Source organism: Ursus americanus, chromosome 9 (assembly GCF_024610735.1).
Source record: "Ursus americanus isolate L20-20 chromosome 9, mUrsAme1.1.p, whole genome shotgun sequence".
NCBI lineage: Eukaryota > Metazoa > Chordata > Mammalia > Carnivora > Ursidae > Ursus > Ursus americanus.
This window is the reverse complement of record NC_142135.1, coordinates 20,975,846-20,993,984: the sequence shown is the minus strand read 5'-3', so window position 1 is coordinate 20,993,984 and position 18,139 is coordinate 20,975,846. Positions and strand designations below refer to the sequence as shown.

At 44.9% G+C, this 18,139-nt stretch overlaps 1 protein-coding gene across 1 annotated transcript in view; it reads right to left on the bottom strand.

Moving 5' to 3' along the window:
• Positions 1-249: 249 nt before the first annotated feature.
• EXT1 (exostosin glycosyltransferase 1) overlaps positions 250-18,139 on the bottom strand; it is a 276,354-nt gene continuing 258,464 nt past the window's right edge. The window contains exons 6-11 of the mRNA XM_045805755.2: positions 17,930-18,048; positions 16,689-16,784; positions 11,600-11,689; positions 6,161-6,321; positions 3,852-4,023; positions 250-800 (exon numbers count right to left, since the gene is read on the bottom strand). Coding sequence (XP_045661711.1) covers positions 615-800; positions 3,852-4,023; positions 6,161-6,321; positions 11,600-11,689; positions 16,689-16,784; positions 17,930-18,048 — 824 coding nt within the window. The 3' untranslated portion in view covers positions 250-614. The remainder of the gene's footprint in view (positions 801-3,851; positions 4,024-6,160; positions 6,322-11,599; positions 11,690-16,688; positions 16,785-17,929; positions 18,049-18,139) is intronic.

Below are 18,139 nucleotides of genomic sequence, written 5' to 3'. Positions count from 1 at the left end.
GCAACATATTAGAGACAGAAGTTCAAGTGGACCTGCAAATTCGAAGTGGAAAACAATTTGCACTGGCAAAGTGGAATAATGAACTTGTCTTAACTTATGCTTGGTTATTTCTTGACACTGGGTGGAGTGACTTCTTGTGTCTTCCATGAAGTCTAAGCATTTGTAACCGCAGGAAACCCTGCATGACCAACGGCAATGATGTTTGTGGGAAGAAGAGTAGCAGCTTTGAAATACTCACAACCAACACAATTTTGATTAAAGAAAGAACTCTGGTTTTTAATAGTTTCGATCATTAAAAAAGTTTAAACCTGCATAGCAATCATTTCAAAAATAATTATTTAATGTTCCATAATTAAACTGTACACAACCTAGTCTTGGGACAGAGAAGCCAGTGAGGTGAGTTTGGAGCAGTCCTGTGCAGTCCCAGGAGCCAGGAGTCGAGTTTTCATTGGCCTTTTTTTTTCCTTTTTTCCTTTTTTTGTCATTCTGTTCATCTAAGATTATTTGGATGCTTGGCACAATCTGGCTCCGCTGCTGAGCAGATCTGCACTGGGAAGAGAGAGCAGCTTGACCCCGTCCCTTCTCGCTTCCCCTCCCCCACTTGGCTGGATTCCTCAAAGTCGCTCAATGTCTCGGTATTTCTTCCTCAGAATAGAGACCTGGTCTTTAAAGAGGACAGGGTCGAGCCTCATCTGCGAGTGGATCAGCGGCATGTAGCCAAACCAGCTGGCAAACGTATTCATGCAGCTCTGTCGCTGGGCAAAGTGGTCAGGGTCAGCCCAGCGGGAAGCCCGAGAAGTCTGGGGAAAGGGAGACAAACCAGGAAGACAGTGAGAGACGTGCAAGGTACGATGGGAACACTGCAGAAAACCAGAGTCAGGTTCAAGGGCAAGCAGCAGAGCTTGGGGTCTGGACGGGCCACCACACCTCCCCTGCGCCTGGGGAAGACGCAAGCACCAGTCCTGGCTTTCAGCTTTGCCAGAAGGTTATCCCCCCAAAACGCCGTGTTCCTTGATGTTAAAAACATACAAACAAAGCTCCACGTTGACTGATTCTCTGGTCTGGGAATGATTTATCAGTTGAGCCTCAACTAGTACGGTCAGTAAACATAAAACTTCTCTTTGTACTTGTGAACAAATACTAATGACTCACAATGTGTTTATGGTTTCGAAGACAGTTTTCTAAAACCTTCTGGTTGACTTGGTTGATTGTGGGTAAGCAGAAAAGACGGCTACCATCTCTTTAGCCCTCTGTGTTTGCCTGAAGGCTGGTTAAATATTTTTAGACCACGCAGAGGACACTGAATAAAAAGCAAGCCTTAAATGATGTAAGTGCTGAAATTTCAATAAGCACCATGTCATTAAAACCACATTTTTATGAAACAAAGAAAAAGGGAGCTACCGGATTATGGGGGAACCACTCCCCCCATTCATCCACAGGCAACCGAACAACGACGTATATACGCAAACATGTGTGTTCAATGTGTTTTTATGCTCATGCATTGTTGGAAAATGCTTTCACAGGAAGGTACATTTTACTGTGAGAGTCACTCAGAGTCACTTAAAAACCATAAGCGTCAACGTGCTTGAAAGGAACCACTGAAGGTCAATACAGATGTCAAGTTACCTCTGAGCAACAGAATAACAAACACAACACTACTTCTGAAGTGTTTCCATGAAGCTCATTGAGCCTCATCACTACAACCTGGTCAAGTTACCTCCCCAGTGGGGTGATACCAACCCCACTGGAGGAAGCAGGTTCCGGGAAGTTACACTTACTTGCTCAAGGCTAGAAAGGGGCAGAGCTCAGGTGCCACCCTTTACCATGTATACTATGAGAACTCGACTTGGTAAGCCAGAGAAAGTTTCTAATGAAGCTGACCAGATGAGTTCGTATCAGAGCACACGGTCCCAAAGGGACCTCATTTTGTTCCCAAGATGGCATGGGGCCAGGCTGCCTACCCCCGGGCAACTGCACGCATATGCAAATGGACTAGTGTTAAGAGCTCAAGCTTATTCTTTCTCTTTTTTTCACAAGTGCAAAAAAAAAAAAAAAAAAAAAAGGAATTCAGAATCATCCAAATATCATTTTTGCCTGTAGATTTTAACATTTATTTTGGGTCAACCAACATATTAGAGAAGATATATTTCCTGTGTAATAAAAACATAATCTTATTAGCACATAATATCCTTTTACTAGTCATGCATTCAATAAACTAAAATGCATGATGGGGGGGCATATACAGTACATGTCTAACTAGACACATCGAGTTATATCTAATGCTGAATTGACATTTGTCCCAAAATATGTGTAACATCACTTGAAATACTGGTTTGGTAGAATTAGGCAAACCTATGAAAAGAATATAAAACGAACTCCTAAGGAACCATGTGTTATCAGAGTTGCACTCCTAATGAGCGTATAACCTCAGGGAAGTTCACAGAACTCTCTGAGCAAACAATATTAAAGGAATGTTGTGTCCTTAAATGACAAAGATAAAAATGCCTGGGCCCACAGTAGCCACTCAATAAGTCTTGCTTGAATTGGAATAGTCTGTTAGTCTTAAAGATGAGAAATTCTTGCAAATCCTCTTGCTTGTTCTTTAGTAGTTAGAGGGAAATAAAATTTTCCACTAGACTCACTGCTCATTAAGGACAGCAGCTCTGCCATAACCAGTATCCAGACCAGTGCCCGATAATCTGTACATGTTCGTAAATACTGAATTATGAAATTCTATAAACTTAAGATCCTGCATGATTTTTGCTCTTACTAAATTTAGTGAACGAATCCATCACTTGTGTTAACATGAGGTCTGGTTAAGTTTTCCTTTGCAAAAGCTAGATCTGTATAGAATTTTCAATAATGACTGGAACAAGGCACATGGAAAACCCCGAACAACCGAACCGACGAACCCTCAAGTACGTCGTTCCGGGTTGACCAAATGCTGTTGGATTCTCCGTGATTTATCTTGGGTGGATCTAAATGGTCTATGGGTTTTTGATTTCTTCTGTATGGTTTTGGGCTCCGTCCAAGACGAATAAAGGTGGATGAGCCTCGGCATTTCCAGATCAGCCCGATACAGGAGCTGGAGGTATAAAATAAGGAGCAGCAGAAGGAACAGAGCCTGGGATTCAACTCCCACTTCTGCCTTTAACACTAGGTGACTTGTGGCAAAATGTTTAAATTCTCTGGGTCCTCATTTTCTTACTTGTAAAAAGAGAAAGTTGGATTGGATTTTCTTGCAAGTATCTTTAGTACTAAACGTGTGTGACTCAACAATACTTTACTTTCATAAAAGTTTTCATACATGTTACCTCAACCCTGTGAGGTCGATTTTTACCATTTCCATTTTAGAGATGAGCCGACTGAGTCTCAGAAGGTAACGGACTTGTGTAGAGCTTCTGGGTAATAGTTCCAGGTGAAAATCAAGGACTGTGATTCCTGGTCTGTCACCACGATGCCCACCCAACTCAAGAGCCATCACCAGAAGGCTGTGCTGAGGACAATATCACTAGCTATTCACCAAACAAAGCACCTACAATAAACTTACATAAATTCTCTGTAGGTCTTTAACTCTGGAGAAGGTTGCTATTTCTCATGCCCAGTTTGTAGGTTATATGAGAGCTTTTACATTCTCGACAGAAAGATACCCTTGACTTACGTCTTCCCAATCATCCATGTACCAACCCTATACCCCCTTGGGGCTTTTAGATATTTTTTAAAAATTTCCTCATTATCCCTCCTAGAGGAACGATGAGTCCTCATTATCCCTCCTAGAGGAACGATGAGTCCTCGTTACCCCCAGGTGAACCACCAGCGAGCAAAGCAGAAGCGGAGAGTTCTAGTCTTACCTGCCCCATCATTGTCTCCTTATACTGCTTCTTCTGGGTGACTTTGATTGGAGGCAATTTTGTCACAGCAGACACCAGGAAATTCATGAGAATGTCCTCACAGTTGGCCAGTTGGTCCACCATGTTCTTCAGGCTGGCTGGCAGGTAATGGGTGTACAGGTAGTGATAATATCTGTAAAAGCCAGATAGGTTTCATTGGTGGCCGTCATTCTATAATCACAGGCGGTCTTCTTTGACAGGAAACCGATACTTTTGGTTGAATCCCTAACCATATCATGGATGATGATGATGATAGCCAACACTTATATGGTGCTTATTATATGCCAGATGATGTCCTAAAGTGCTTTATAACAAATTCCCCATATAATCCTCTTAAGGAGCCTATGATGCAGGTACTATTATTATCCTTGCTCTACAGATAAGGAAATAAGGTCCAAGAGATACACATAGATGCAGATATTGCTTGGCCCACCTGACTTTAATATCAGGGTGGTTGGTTAGAAACTGAATACTTGGATGGTAAGAGAAGTTACTTACACATAATCTGTATAGCCTTACAAACTGCTTTACAATTTTAATGACTGGCTTAATCAGAACTGTATTCAATGCTATTCTATAACTCTGAGTCCAACAATATACTATTCCATCTTTGTGGTCTATAAACCATTTATTTTGACACTGTTAGAGCAAAACCCTAATTAATCTGGTGGTCAATCATTATGGAGGACCCACAATTAAGTTGAATTCTTTCTCACTCTACTATTTTTTTTTAAGAGGGACAAAACAGCATATACTTATAGGAAAAATAACTTGAATGCATCAGATTCACTGAGTGTTAGTGGCAGGGAAGAAAGGGGAACAATGAACTTTTAAGAGGTAGGGTCTTAAGATAAAAATTCAGCCCACCTAAATGCTTATTTCTTATGCACTTCCAACTCTGTCCCTGAGATAGCAAGATTCTCTATTCTTTACTAAAAGAGCCGAGGCAGAAGAATGGATGAAAATGACTGAGTCAGTAACGTTAACCATCTACACTCACTGATTTGGCAATCTTACCCAAGTTCCCTGGCTTTAAAGACCAAATATATTCAAACAACTCCCAAATGTGTTATCTCCATCCCTGCTGTTTTTCCAACATACCCTTTTGGATGTCTTAACATGCCCAAGACTGAACTCCTTTATTTTCCCTAATACCTAATCCACCTATAAGAGCTCTCCCCATCTCTTGATGGCTTCTCTATCCTTCCAGTCCCTTAGATAAAAAAACGAAACGTAATCATCAAACCCTATATTCACTCTGTCTAGACATCATGCTAGAGCATCTTCAAAATATGCCCATAATCTGATCACTACTCACCACTTCTGGCTCCCAGGCTCCATCATCTTTTGCCTAGATGTCAGTCACCTCCTAATAGGTCTCCCTGCTTCTACCCTGGCTCCCATGGAGTCTGCTCTCAACACACCACCCAGAGTGGATGCCTAAAATACAAAAAAGATGCCTCTTCTCTGCTCAAAGCCCTGCACTGGCTCCCATGTCAGTCAAAGGAGAGTGAAGTCCTCATGATGGGCAGCAAGTCCTGCATCTGAGCCCTCATGACCTCTCTCTCCTGCTTTCCACTCTGTCTACTCTCAGCACACTGGTCTTCCTGATATTCCTCCAACATTCTGGCTCAGCTGTTCCCTATACCAGAGCACTCTTCCTACAAAAATCCTCTTGGATGATTTCCTCTCCTTCTTTCAAGTCTTGGCTCTGATCTCACCTCTTCAATGGGGATCACTGGCCACCCTCGAACCTCCCCTCTACCTTCAGCATTCATGATCCTTGACCTGCTTGACTTTGCCTTTTTGCTGTATAACTCACCCCCTCAACCTATTATAAAATTATTATGAATACCGTGTCCTCCCTGTGTTGGAATAGAAAACCTACTTAGACAAGAAAAATTTTTTTTAACTCTATGGTAAATCCCAAGCGCTTAGAACGATGCCTGAGGATGCACGATTGAGTATGTACTCTTGCTGCTGTTATTCTAAATGTCTGGCTACTCAAAACACGTGAGTGTGTCCTCCAACTCCAGACGACGTGAAGAGGTCACTCTACCACTATTTCTGGAAATGCAGTAAGCCAGGGGGTTGTACTGGTTTCAAAGACACATGCCGGCCACACTGACAGAACTTAAACAGCAACGCAAACTAATTTTTGTTAATGTTGTTAACGAGATTTGGCCCAAGTTCCTCTTTACGCAACAGCCGGTACCCACGATAGAAGGAGTTATGTAAAAATCGATACGTGAGATATCGAAATTCCTCACTTGTGGTAAATAGCAGCTCCTGTCAACACCATGGAGTAGTCATTTGTCCACTTGGACGTGTACCCCCACCGCTCCTTAGAGTTATCCCAGAAATGGCTGCGCGCCGGGTACCCCACAATCCTCTCGGGGAAGCTCTGCCACACGGTGAAGGCAAAATCCACCTGCAGGCAGAACACAAGCCAAACAAGCAATCAAGAGTGTTAACAAATGTCAACAAAACGTTACCTCCCCCGCTAACTCACGACGCTAAATCCCAGGACTGTGGCGCAACATTAATTCCATGTATTCATCAGCAAATTAAACTGACTGCTTGACATTTTGCCCCGTAATTATGCACATTTTAATGTTTTCTGTTGAAGAAACTTCAGATTAGTGCCGAAATGAATGAAGAAGAGAAAATGCTGATATGTCCTTTAGAATCCCGTTTGTTCAAGCAAAAACACAAGTCAAAAAAGCAGTTGCGGTCTGCTCCTCCTCCCTCCCCGGTGCACGCGACCACTGATTCATGCGAGGCACAAATACATCTGTTTTTATAAACGGGAGATTTCCTACATACATCCAGAGTCTGAATATACAGCATGCATCACGACTAGCATAGAGCAAAGCCAAAGCGACTAAAATAAAAGCATCCTCTTAAGAGCCAGAGAAAAGACGTTTAAAAACCAAACAAGTTCTAACAGGAATTCAGAGCAGGTATCACAGAGAAATGTAAGTCAGGCCTCTCAGGTTTGAAGAAGCTCAGTGAAAAGGAAATCTAGAAAAGGCATCCACAACGAGAAATCACTAAGAGTAAGTGGGGAAGAGGCCAAGCGAAGCCACACGATTATTTTAAAGAAAATGCAGGTAAACGACTGTCCGGGGCTTATCATAACCCAAAGCAGGTACTTCTCAACCTGCTAAAACCCGACATTTATAATTAGCAAATGGTCTATTTTCAAATGTGTGAGCTAACTTCTGACTTGCTATGATTGTTTGACAAACGATAAAGAAGTACACAAAGCAAAAAAAAATTAAAACAGTAACAGCAAATAATCACATAATGCTTCTTGTAATCATGTAATGCTTTGGTGAGAGTACTTACACATTTTCACTCATGGAATCCTCACAATATAACCCTGTGAAGTAGGTAATTTTAGAGTCTCAATTTACAGAGAGGGAAGCTAAGGTTTATGGAGGTGCAAGTCGTTTTCCTGAGCTAGTAAGTGGCAGAGTCAAGAGTTAAACCCAGCCATCTGGTTTTGAATTTGGTATGTACTGTTACCATAGCCTCCTTTTTATCTCTGTTGCTACAGTACTGAGACAATTTAACTCTTACACAGGTTACACATTCAGTCTACAACCTTTCTTTTTTTTTTTTTTTTAAAGATTTTATTTATTTATTTGACAGAGAGAGACAGCCAGCAAGAGAGGGAACACAGCAGGCAGAGTGGGAGAGGAAGAAGCAGGCTTCCAGCGGAGGAGCCTGATGTGGGGCTCGATCCCATAACGCCGGGATCACGCCCTGAGCCAAAGGCAGATGCTTAACGACTGCGCCACCCAGGCGCCCCAGTCTACAACCTTTCTTATCTCTTCTCCATAAGCCATGCAAATGGAAGTTTTGTTGATTCCACAAATATTTCTGGTCACAGTGCTGGGATGGTGGCTGGGAACGGAGTGATGTTGCCAAGTCCAGTTCCTACCTCCCAAAGGTTGAAAAGCAATAACTATTTGCAACAGCCAACAGTGGAAACAACCCAGGTTCTATCAACTGACAACTACATAAACCAACCATGGTATATCCATACAACGGAATATTACTCAGTTCTAAGAAGCGACGAAATACTGCGAATACGGATGAGCCCTGCACACAGTGTGCTGAGTGAAAGAAGCCACCCACGAAAGGCCACATATTGTATGAAATGCCCAGAAGCAGTGAATCCACAGAGACAAAAAACAGGTGTGTGGTTCAAAAAGCTAGGGAGTGACAGATGAGTGGACACGGGGTCTCCTTTTCGGGTGATGTACATGTTTCTGAATAAGGCAGAACTGATGACTAACCAGAATCGTGAATGTAGTAAATGCCACTCAATTATTTGCTTTAAAATGGTTAACTTCATGTTGTGAATGTTACCTCCATTAAAAGAACAAAGCAAATCAGTCTAGATCAGTAGTTCCCAAGATTTTACCATATGCACAACATCATTCCCTTTTTGCCACATAACCACACGATACAAACACTTCTTTCCTATTGTTCTTTAAACTACCCATGCTTGCTTTTTCCCCCCCATTAGCCTCGTCCGAGGTAAACCTGTCAGTGAAACCCTAGGTTTGCTTGCTGGCTATATTGTTTTCTAACAAACAGTAAATATATTTGCTGAAATACACCTGCCATGAACCATGCAAAACTAAGTGCACATACCATCTTTCGAGAACACTGGCCTGAGGGATCTATGAGGGTCCTTTTATCTCTGAATCCTTTGGGCCTAGAAGTCACTATTTTTGTGAAAAGCCGTATATTCAAATTTTTACGAAAATCTAGTTTGGCCCCCTAACTCAAGATAAGACAGCCTTAAGAATATAGCTTGCCCCCACCCCCTCCAAAATGAAAACATCCAGAAAAAAGGTAGGGTGTTGGAAAATACATTAAGAAAGTCTATTGGGACAGGGGGCATCTCAAAGCCAGTAGCAGGGGAGTGGACAGTATTTGCCCAAAGATGGCAATCGGGTTGTGATAACCGGCACGCCATCACTGGCGCTCGACACTAATGGTGACAATTGATGGGACTGTGTATTATGCAGCCCATCGTCAAAGATTCATGCCTGGCTGTCAGCGCTCTTTGGGGTTTTCCATTATTCTTTGAAAAGGAAACACACACCCTGGCAACTCCTACAGAACCCGATGGGGTTTTTTCATCACATGAATTTCTTACTATCTCAAAGCTGTTTCAAGTCATTTCAAAGGAACTCAAAAGTAAATTCAGATAAAACTATGATTCTTGTGATAGTTCTGCTTTCCGAAGATCATTAACACATCAAAGGAGGCAAAGGTCAGCATACGGCTTTTTCTCTTAAAAACCAACATCTGTTTTCTTTTGAGAATTTGCAGCAACTCAGATAAATGTAAATAACTGTAAACCAACTATATCTAATACCCTTTACAGAATGCTGTTTAAAAATCTAGCCTTAATACTACAGAGAGGCATTTACACAGGCGAAGACTCCTTAGAGAGGAAATAAAATGAACCACCATCTCTTCACTTAAAAAAAGAGAAGTCCTTTGTCCCTGACCATCTTGGGTGACAATCACTCCACGATCAGCAGGCAAAAGCAGACCAGACCACCGGCCTCTTATATTTACATATCACTTTCTATCCACACTGACTTCTAATTACTCCATGTAGGTCACACGTTCCTCCCCGCATGGACTGAGCGGCAAGAATTGCTGGTCTTTGAAAAGAAATTCACCAGCCCATGCAAACATCACAGAAGCTGAAAGAGATCTGACCATGGGACAGCAAAAAACAACACTAGAGTAGGACTGACTGCCTTCTTTCTGCCCAGGCGAAGGAAGACGTAAGCTGCATGAGTACTGCAGGTCAAAGGACAAGGATTTAAATATACGCCATCGCTGTCTTGACCACATGTTCTGGCGATGTGCCGTCTCCCTGTGTCTGCCCTCCAAGGTCCACTTTGGAGCGCTACGGATGGCACAGCCGGGTCTTCCTGACAGGCTGGTGGCCGACGGGGTTAGGTCAGTGGGAGTGGCCCGCAGGAAAACGGAGGTGGGACAGAGAGCGAGAGGTCAGAGTATTTCTTCCTGGCTCCCGCCTAGGTCTGGCATCAGAGCTTCGGGCAGTTGCCTCACCCCTCCGTGGTCAGAGCTCCCGTTGGGCAGGTCCTCTCCCCAGTTCCATCTCTCAGAGACTCTGAAACACTACCTCCTTCAGACCTGGGTTGGAGGGGCTGCTACTTATTCTTGCCACCCTCCAGGTACCCTGCGTCCTTAACCCCACCCACCTACGTCATCCCAGAGTCCTTCGCTGGAATCACCTGACTTGAACTCTGTTTGCTGCCCACACTCGGAGGGCTATAGGCAGGAACTGTGTGACCCAAGTACCCGGCACCAGAGGAGATCCCTCGATGGATCCTTGCGCAGTGAATGTGCGCCTCGGATGCCAGCTTCCCTTGCAGGAAGCAGCAGAAACGGTGAGCTCGAGCGTCGCATACCCTGTAGTCCATAGCTGCCGTTCCCCTTGAACATTAAACATACTTTCTCCTCCCCCACACTCCGTTTCTCCTGCTGACTTGCACAGGACACAGTTGGCTGTGTGTTCACACTTTAATCCCCTCAGCATGCACCCCTGCAATCATTCATTCACCGAGTATTTATAGAGCCCGGGCTGCAGAGAAGCATTTTACCAAGGTGAGGCCCAGGGCATTTTGTCCTGGGGTTGGTTTAGGCTGCACATAATGTCTGTTCAACTCCATCTGATGGCAATTGGAGGCATCCATGGAATTTCGAGAAGGAGACAGTGGGACTCCTAGCCTAGGTTAACACAAGTGCCAGTGACGTGGGTGGCAGGCCATTAGAATCAGACTGGCGTCCAGGACCGTGCATGCTGGTAAGCGTCGATGTTTAAATTGCAAAGAAAATGATTATGAATAAGAGGGGAAAAGAAAGGGAAAGGTATCAGTAGCTCAGCCTCCACACTTTTTAGCAGCTTCCATTAATAATGCATTTCCGATACATGACATTTTTATAGAACTGTCTTTGGTCCCCTCGATGGTTGAAAGTAAGGTTTCTGGGATCAATACTCACTCGAGTTGTAAAAATTGGTTTTCTATCATATCTATCTCTCCTCCTCTCTCTCTCTTGCTCACACGTTCTTTGGGCAATCTTATTTTTGGCACAAATACCTGAACATCTGAAATAGCAAGGATCTCCCGTCTCAGTCTTAAAGTGAAACCGTTTGCTCTTGTGTGGGTGAGAGAAAATGAGCGCTTTAAACCGAGACAGAGAGGCCGCCTTCGGAACCCAGAACAGTGCTCCCTAACAAACGCAACACAGGCATTCGGATCGCTGGGGAAGGATGGGCTGTTTGCTCCGGACCGTGTGCTCTCACGATGGTGTTCAAGAGAAGCAGGTGCCCCCCCACCCCTTCTGGGTTCCGCACACCTGCCCTTAGCTGTGCTGTCAAAAACAAACGCAGGGCAGGCAGGAGGGGAGACGTGAGGCCCAGACGTGCAAATGAGGAGCCAATTAGCAGAGAAAACAAAGGGGAAAATGTCCTCTTCCTCTTCCTGGCGCCAAGTGGGGGCAAGGTGCTCACAGGAACTGGGCCGATTAAAACTGACGCTGCAGGAAGTTTTGAAAAAGGTTTCAAGTTGGCCACGGCAGCCTTGGGTTTGGGGCAACTGCCTGAAGAGCCCGCCGCCCGCTCCTCGGGTGGGGGTGCTTACCTCCGTGGTTGAAAGCACAGTGTCCTCATCGAGGCTGAGCACGGCGTCTGTGACGATGTTGTCATAGGGCAGAAAACGGCTGCTCATAACCTGGGAGTGGGTGGGAAGCAGACAGGAGGGAAGGAATGAAGGAAAAGAGAGGTAAATTTAGAGACCTGTTTTCAGGAAAATTCCCCCATCCTCACCTTCAAAAAGAATGTTCTGCCACCATGTCACCCCTCAACATTGAAGACTTCCATTTCCCATCAGTGTAGAGTGATTTGTTCAACAGTTATTGGGCGCCTGCTGTGTACCGACACCTCGCTGGTCAAAGGGAGTACACAAAGGTAAATAAGACATATTCTCTTGTCTCGGAGGAGTTCACAGTCCGCAGAGACATCAAGATGCACACGATCCGTCCTCGCCTGCTGTGGACAATGCCAGGAGAGCGGAGGATGCAGCCACCAGCCGCTCGGAAGGAAGGATGAAGGCCTCGTAGAGAAAGTGACACTGAAGTCGACTTGATGGATAGGAATTCACCAGGTATACACAGACGGGAGGCAGAACCAGGGCTCCGCGCAGGTGGAGGCACAGAGGAGAGAGCCAGCACCCTGAAGCCTGGCGAGAGTGGACGGATGGAGCTGTGACTCCAAGCGTGGGGTACACACCCCTGGAAGGCCACGTCGTTTTAGCAGGTGCACGGAAAAACATTTAAAAATTCTCCTCTTTACTGATGTTAGCATCGATTAGAAAAAAATACACACACCTGTATTAGCAACTACAGCAATAACAGGTAGTAGTAAAGTTACTTAAAGATCATCTCACTGACACGAAAAGTAAGCTGATTTACAGACAAATGTTAAATAAAAAATAGCACATGTGGCCTACGGACGTAGGCGAATTGTGAAAGTACTATATGAATAAAGTTTGGGCAGTTCCAGGATAAGGCACGGTGCAGCGTGTGCAGGTGTGTCTGGGGTGAGGGCTTTGGGGATGAGAGGACCAGCTGGAAAAATTAAGACTAGAAAGACTTAGGGGCGCCTGGATGGCGCAGTTGGTTAAGCGTCCGACTCTTGGTTTCGGCTCAGGTCATGATCTCGAGGTCTTGAGATCGAGCCCTGCCTCAGGCTCTGCACTCAGTGCAGAATTTGCTTCAGATGCTCTCTCTCTCCCTCAGCCCTTCCCCCTGCTCGTGCTCTCTCTCTCTCAAATAAATAAATCTTTTAAAAAAAAGAGAGATTTCTCTGTGACAGTCATACCTTAAACCTCTGTGTTGAATGTACCACAGAATAACTAACCATGAGAATGATAAGAATAACTAACATTGTAAGAATATTTACTATGTGCCAGAAAGGTTCCAAGTTCTTAATACACATCATCGCGTTTCTTCTTTGTAATAACCCCATTTTATGGCCGAGAAAGCTAAGGCATGGGAAGATTAGGTGTCTTGCTCAGGATGGACCCACCAGCATTTCATCCCCCACGATGGGATTCTATAGAGCACCTCAGCCACTGTGCGACACTTGCCTCAGGTTTGAGAAGGACCTCAAAAGTGAATTGGGGGGCACATAAGGCAACCTCATATCCACCACCTTCCTCTGGAAGTTATAGCAACAGTTACGACATCCTCTCTAAATTCACACTTGGAGGCCAAGAGAAAAGACACACTTGCCATCAACTCTCAAGGCACAAAGGCCAGGGAATGCAGCAGTTGGACATTGGAGATAAAGGGACAAGGGAGATCCTTAACCTGGCTGCCAAGGGTGTGCTCTCCACAAATCCGAGGACCCCCACCCTCAAGAAGCTCGAGCTTGTATTTACAACAAGAAGCCAGCTGATCTGTGAGATTTGGTTTCCACACCTGTGAAGTTACTGGAGGGCTTCTGACATTAAAGGATGGGAAGTGCCCACTATTTTCCATCTCTGGGAGCTCAAGGGATGTATCTACAGCATAAATGGCTCCAGGGTCTGCTCCTATACATCTGTCAACTGGGTCAAGTTTTCTTTTTCTTTCTCAGGCTTTCAAAATAAAATAAAATATAAAGCGATCAGCAACCCCATATACACGGTGCTCAGAAATCTCAGCCTGAAGCAATTCTCCTGATACTGTTTACATGTCTACCGACTAACACAGAAACCATTAGCTGCCAGCTTAGCGATGCCCTGACCTTTCCCTTGTTAAGTCTATAGGGGAGAGCTGCACAGACAAGGCCTATAAATTCAAAATAGAATTTTGCAGCCAAAGCAGCGAACACATCAACTCTAAACTCAAGGCTAGATATGGAAATGTACAATGGGGAATGAGCAGGACCTATGACTTCCCCCCCATTACGTTCCCAGCCACTGGTTTTATAAAAGGATCCATTTCCTTTTTCTGAACTTGTTCATCTACAGAGGTTATGAGCCCATCATCCAGCCACTTCGAATTCCAGTGTAGAAACTAGACTCTCTCTTCCAAATACCTTGCCTCAGCCACATTCCAAAATTTGAATGGTTTAACATGAAAGGGACTGGTGTACTTAGAAAGTCAATCCTGATTGAAATGGGTTCTTGCTTCTTAGTTCATGTAGGAAATACTTAGCTACCGTATACCAGCCCAACCCCTTCTGGAATTAGCAATCATGGATAGGAAATGACCAAGACTCAAGTTTATTGTCTAATAAGAAGATAAGGAATATCCCTAAGTAATTATACAAAGCTCAGATATCCGAGTTAACATCTATCGAGCACCCACCATGTGCGTCCACACTTCTGGGTGCATTTACAAGTCTAGGATCGTGCCATTTGATCTTCCAGCAACCCTGTCTTTAGGTATTATGATTGCTTCCATTTACTGGAGGAGGAATCGAGGCACAGAGACTTAAATAACTTGCTTTAAAACCCATAATACAAACTGTAACGTTCCAATGCCTCCCAGAAGAGTAGCTGACATTTAGTGGATCCTGGGTGCATCACAGGCCCAGGGCTAAGCACCTGTAATGCACTATCTCACTGACTCCTCCAAATGGGCCCAAGTCTTGGCTGAGGTTCCCCAGAATACAGAGCCTGAAGTGATACTTAATTAAGTAGAAATGCTTTACGAGGTGGTGCAATCCCAGGGCAGTGAGAGTGAGGGAAAAGGAACAGCCCACTGCAATCAGTGGCCGAGGTAGAGGCTAGGACTCAACAAATGGCCAGAAGCCCAGACACAGAAATGGCTGGGAGAATGTACGACACTTGATCTTAGCCAAAAGGCCAAGAAGCAACTGATACAGCTGGGAGAATGTGAAATATCTTATAAGCTACATCTGATCGAGCCACCATCTTGTACATAAAGAAACTGGGACTACTCACAGAGTGAAAATAAAAAAAATCAATCAATGAATCTACGTGTGGAATGCAATACTAGCCATAGAAGCCAGAATGGCTCCCAGTCAGTCCGAGTGGATCCTGTTTGAATATCCTGACACAGTCAAAGGAAGACTTATCTACCAGAAGGAGATCCAGACACCCATGGAAGCACAAACAATGAATTCCCAAGTCCAAAGCTGACAGCACGCACCTGAGCAGTGTTCAGGACCTTGGGCACTGGCACTGGGGAGACAGACATATGGGATCGTAGGCAGGAAATTTCTGTGCGCCAAGCCTTTTGTGAAACCACAGCTATGGTGAGATGGACTTCATAAGGGTAAGTAAGACCCATGCTGAGAGGCAGGTGATTTCCTAATTCCCCCCTTTACTCATTAAATGCTTACAAAGCAGCTCTTGGATAACCATGTTGCTTGACTCCAGCCCTGTGAATGCTGGGACTTTATCTGTCATACCGCGTCCTGTGTTCCAACATACTGCGTGACGCCCAGCACAGAGCAAGAGGTCATGTGCTGGAAATGAATAGATAATGCACTAATCATTGTGACCACGTGACAGCTGTAATTCTCACTGTATCACGTGGAATTACATGAAACTGCCACTTTGAGCAAGCCAAATGATGATTTTCAAATGGTTTGACCTAACTGATATCTTTTATCCTGGCTCAAAGATCTTTTACTTAGTATGAGACAATCTCCCGAGATCCGCCTTCTCGGGGACTGACAAAGATGTCTCCTTGATGACATGCTTCACCAATCTGTTCTGTTCAGTAGCAACTAATTTCTTCACAATGGATATGATCTACAAGGGAGCAACAAGCAGAAAAAAGAACTCACCCCTGGCTGCCAACAGCAGAAGAAACTCCAAAGAGGAGGTAGCATGGGAACAGGGGCTTGAAGAATGCATGGAAATTTTGATAACAGAGATAAAGCACTGAGAAGGGATGGTCAAGACTTAGAGCAAAAGGGAAAGACAAGAATTAGAGGCAGGAGGGGACACAGTGCAATTTAGATAACCGTGAATGATCAAATTTGGTGAGAGGACAGGGCCTGGGTGGGGGAAGCAAAGAGAGAGAAGGCTGGCAAGGCTGGCCAAGGCCAGATTACACATGGCCTCAAATGTTAATTTCAAGCATTAGCAAACAGAGTCCCTTAAGGCTGAGAGATGATTAGAAGATCATTCAGTTCTAGGCAAAATGAATTGGAGAACGGAAGCAAGGGGCCAGCTAGGCAGCACGCGTGGGTCTCCAATGGAGACGCCCAAACAGAATTAAAATGCAAATGTCCTTTTCAAGATAAATGTGAGGACGAACCACTATTCTGGAAGACACAACTGATCCAGATGAACCAGCTAAGCAAACCCCACGCGTGGCCACCATCAGCGTTGTCTTGACCCACATAATTTCCACGAGGGTCACTACCGCCAGGCCCCGCAGTCATCGTATCCTCATAGCAACTCTAGGAATGTGTGTTATTACTTCGTTTGTAGACGAGGAGGAAACTAATGGTCAGAGAAGGAAAGTCGATGCGGGGCCACAAATCTCCTAAAAGGTGGTGTTAGGTCCTGTGATTCCCCAGTTCAAGAACCGACAGCTCTCAAAGCTGAGGATATTCAGGGACAGGGATAATTTTAGAAGAAAGAGTCCAGAGCCAGAAGCTCCCCGGGGGCAGGAAGAAGACGTCTAGGGCCAACGCCCACAGTGCCCCACGGAGAAACAAACACTCCACGGGGGTTCCCCGCTCAGGGTCCCTCCCCGTCCTACCTTGCTTTCTCCTTCAATGACGATGACAGGCACAGCCGTGGCAGGCCAGCGGTGTTTGGCTGGTAGGGGCTTGTCACAATTCCATAGAACTATGATCTGAAAGGGATGGGGGGCATGAGACGGCTTGGTAAGGCTGGCTTTAGTGAGGTTTCCACCCCAGTTTCTTCTCAGAGACAGACAGAGGGGGAGGATGCAGAGGCCTAAGCAAGGCAGACAGGCTGACATCAAACTTGAATTTTGAAGGGTCTCCCTTCCCTCCCACGTAATCTCCAGAACCTGGTCACCTCAACAACTAGAGACAGAGGACAAGAAGAGTAACCTAAAAAAATCTGAAAAAAAAAACTGCATCAAGGGGGCAGGAGAAAGCTGGGGAGAAAAGAAGTAAATTTCAGGGTTGCAGAATCTTAATAAAGCGGTTTCTTAAATTCTAATATTGTTCGATGAACGAGATAACAACACTGACCAAATTAAACCAAAATGGGTAGCGGGCTCCGGAACACTGGCTAGCAAGCAGTGCTACTCCAGACAGCGTGGGAGCGAGAATCCAAGATGGAGCTAGCAGGGCGAGCTCATGATCTGGATTCTCCAGAATGGCTGCTGATTTATGTGACTTTATTATTTCCAATAAATGTGGTCGGTTCAGAAAGGCATACTTCAACATGATTTAATTCTTTCCAAGTTTGTAAGCCTCCTTGTACAACCTCATTTACAAATCAGAAAAGCCACTGTGAAAAGAGTACGGGAGTGACACTGATTTGGAAAATTTTGTTATCACAGATACAATCTCCTGCTCCCAGTTTTATAATGAAGTCATGGGTGCTCTGAAAGAAAAGCGGACACCTCCTGACACCAACAAGCGGGTTTCTTCTGTTGAAACTTCGTCTTCTGGGCCCTCCCATGGCATTTCTGAGGTTACTTTTACCCCTTTGACGTTTAAAAACAAAATAATGTCCTTACACGTTCTTTCAAGAATGTGTTGGTATATGTTCTAACCTTACCCCAGCGAAACATCTTTTTGTAACTCATCCCTTACCTGTGCTAAATTTCACTTCCAAGAACCGTTAGCTAAGCTGGTGAAAAGGGAGTAACAAGGCGTGACAAATGGAAGGGGAGTAACAGGGCATGACGTTGATGAGTCCAGGGAGCAGAGCACGGAGCAGGTAAGAGCACGGGTGGGGGTGAGGGGGTCTCCGGTCCTCGGAGCTGGAGGAGGCAGGTGCTGCGGTCCGCCCCCCACTCACCTGGGCACAGTACTGGGATTTGGCTGCAGCCACGACAAGCTTCAACACTGGCTGGGACTGAGAGACCAGGGGGGTCACTGCATGGATGACTGCAGTGAATTTGGAAGGGGGCTTTAAACCTGAAATAGAAACGGGAGAGGAGCCCAATGAAACACTGGAAAACAACACTTAGAAAATCATTCCTCCTCACTCCATTGCCTCGCCCTGAAG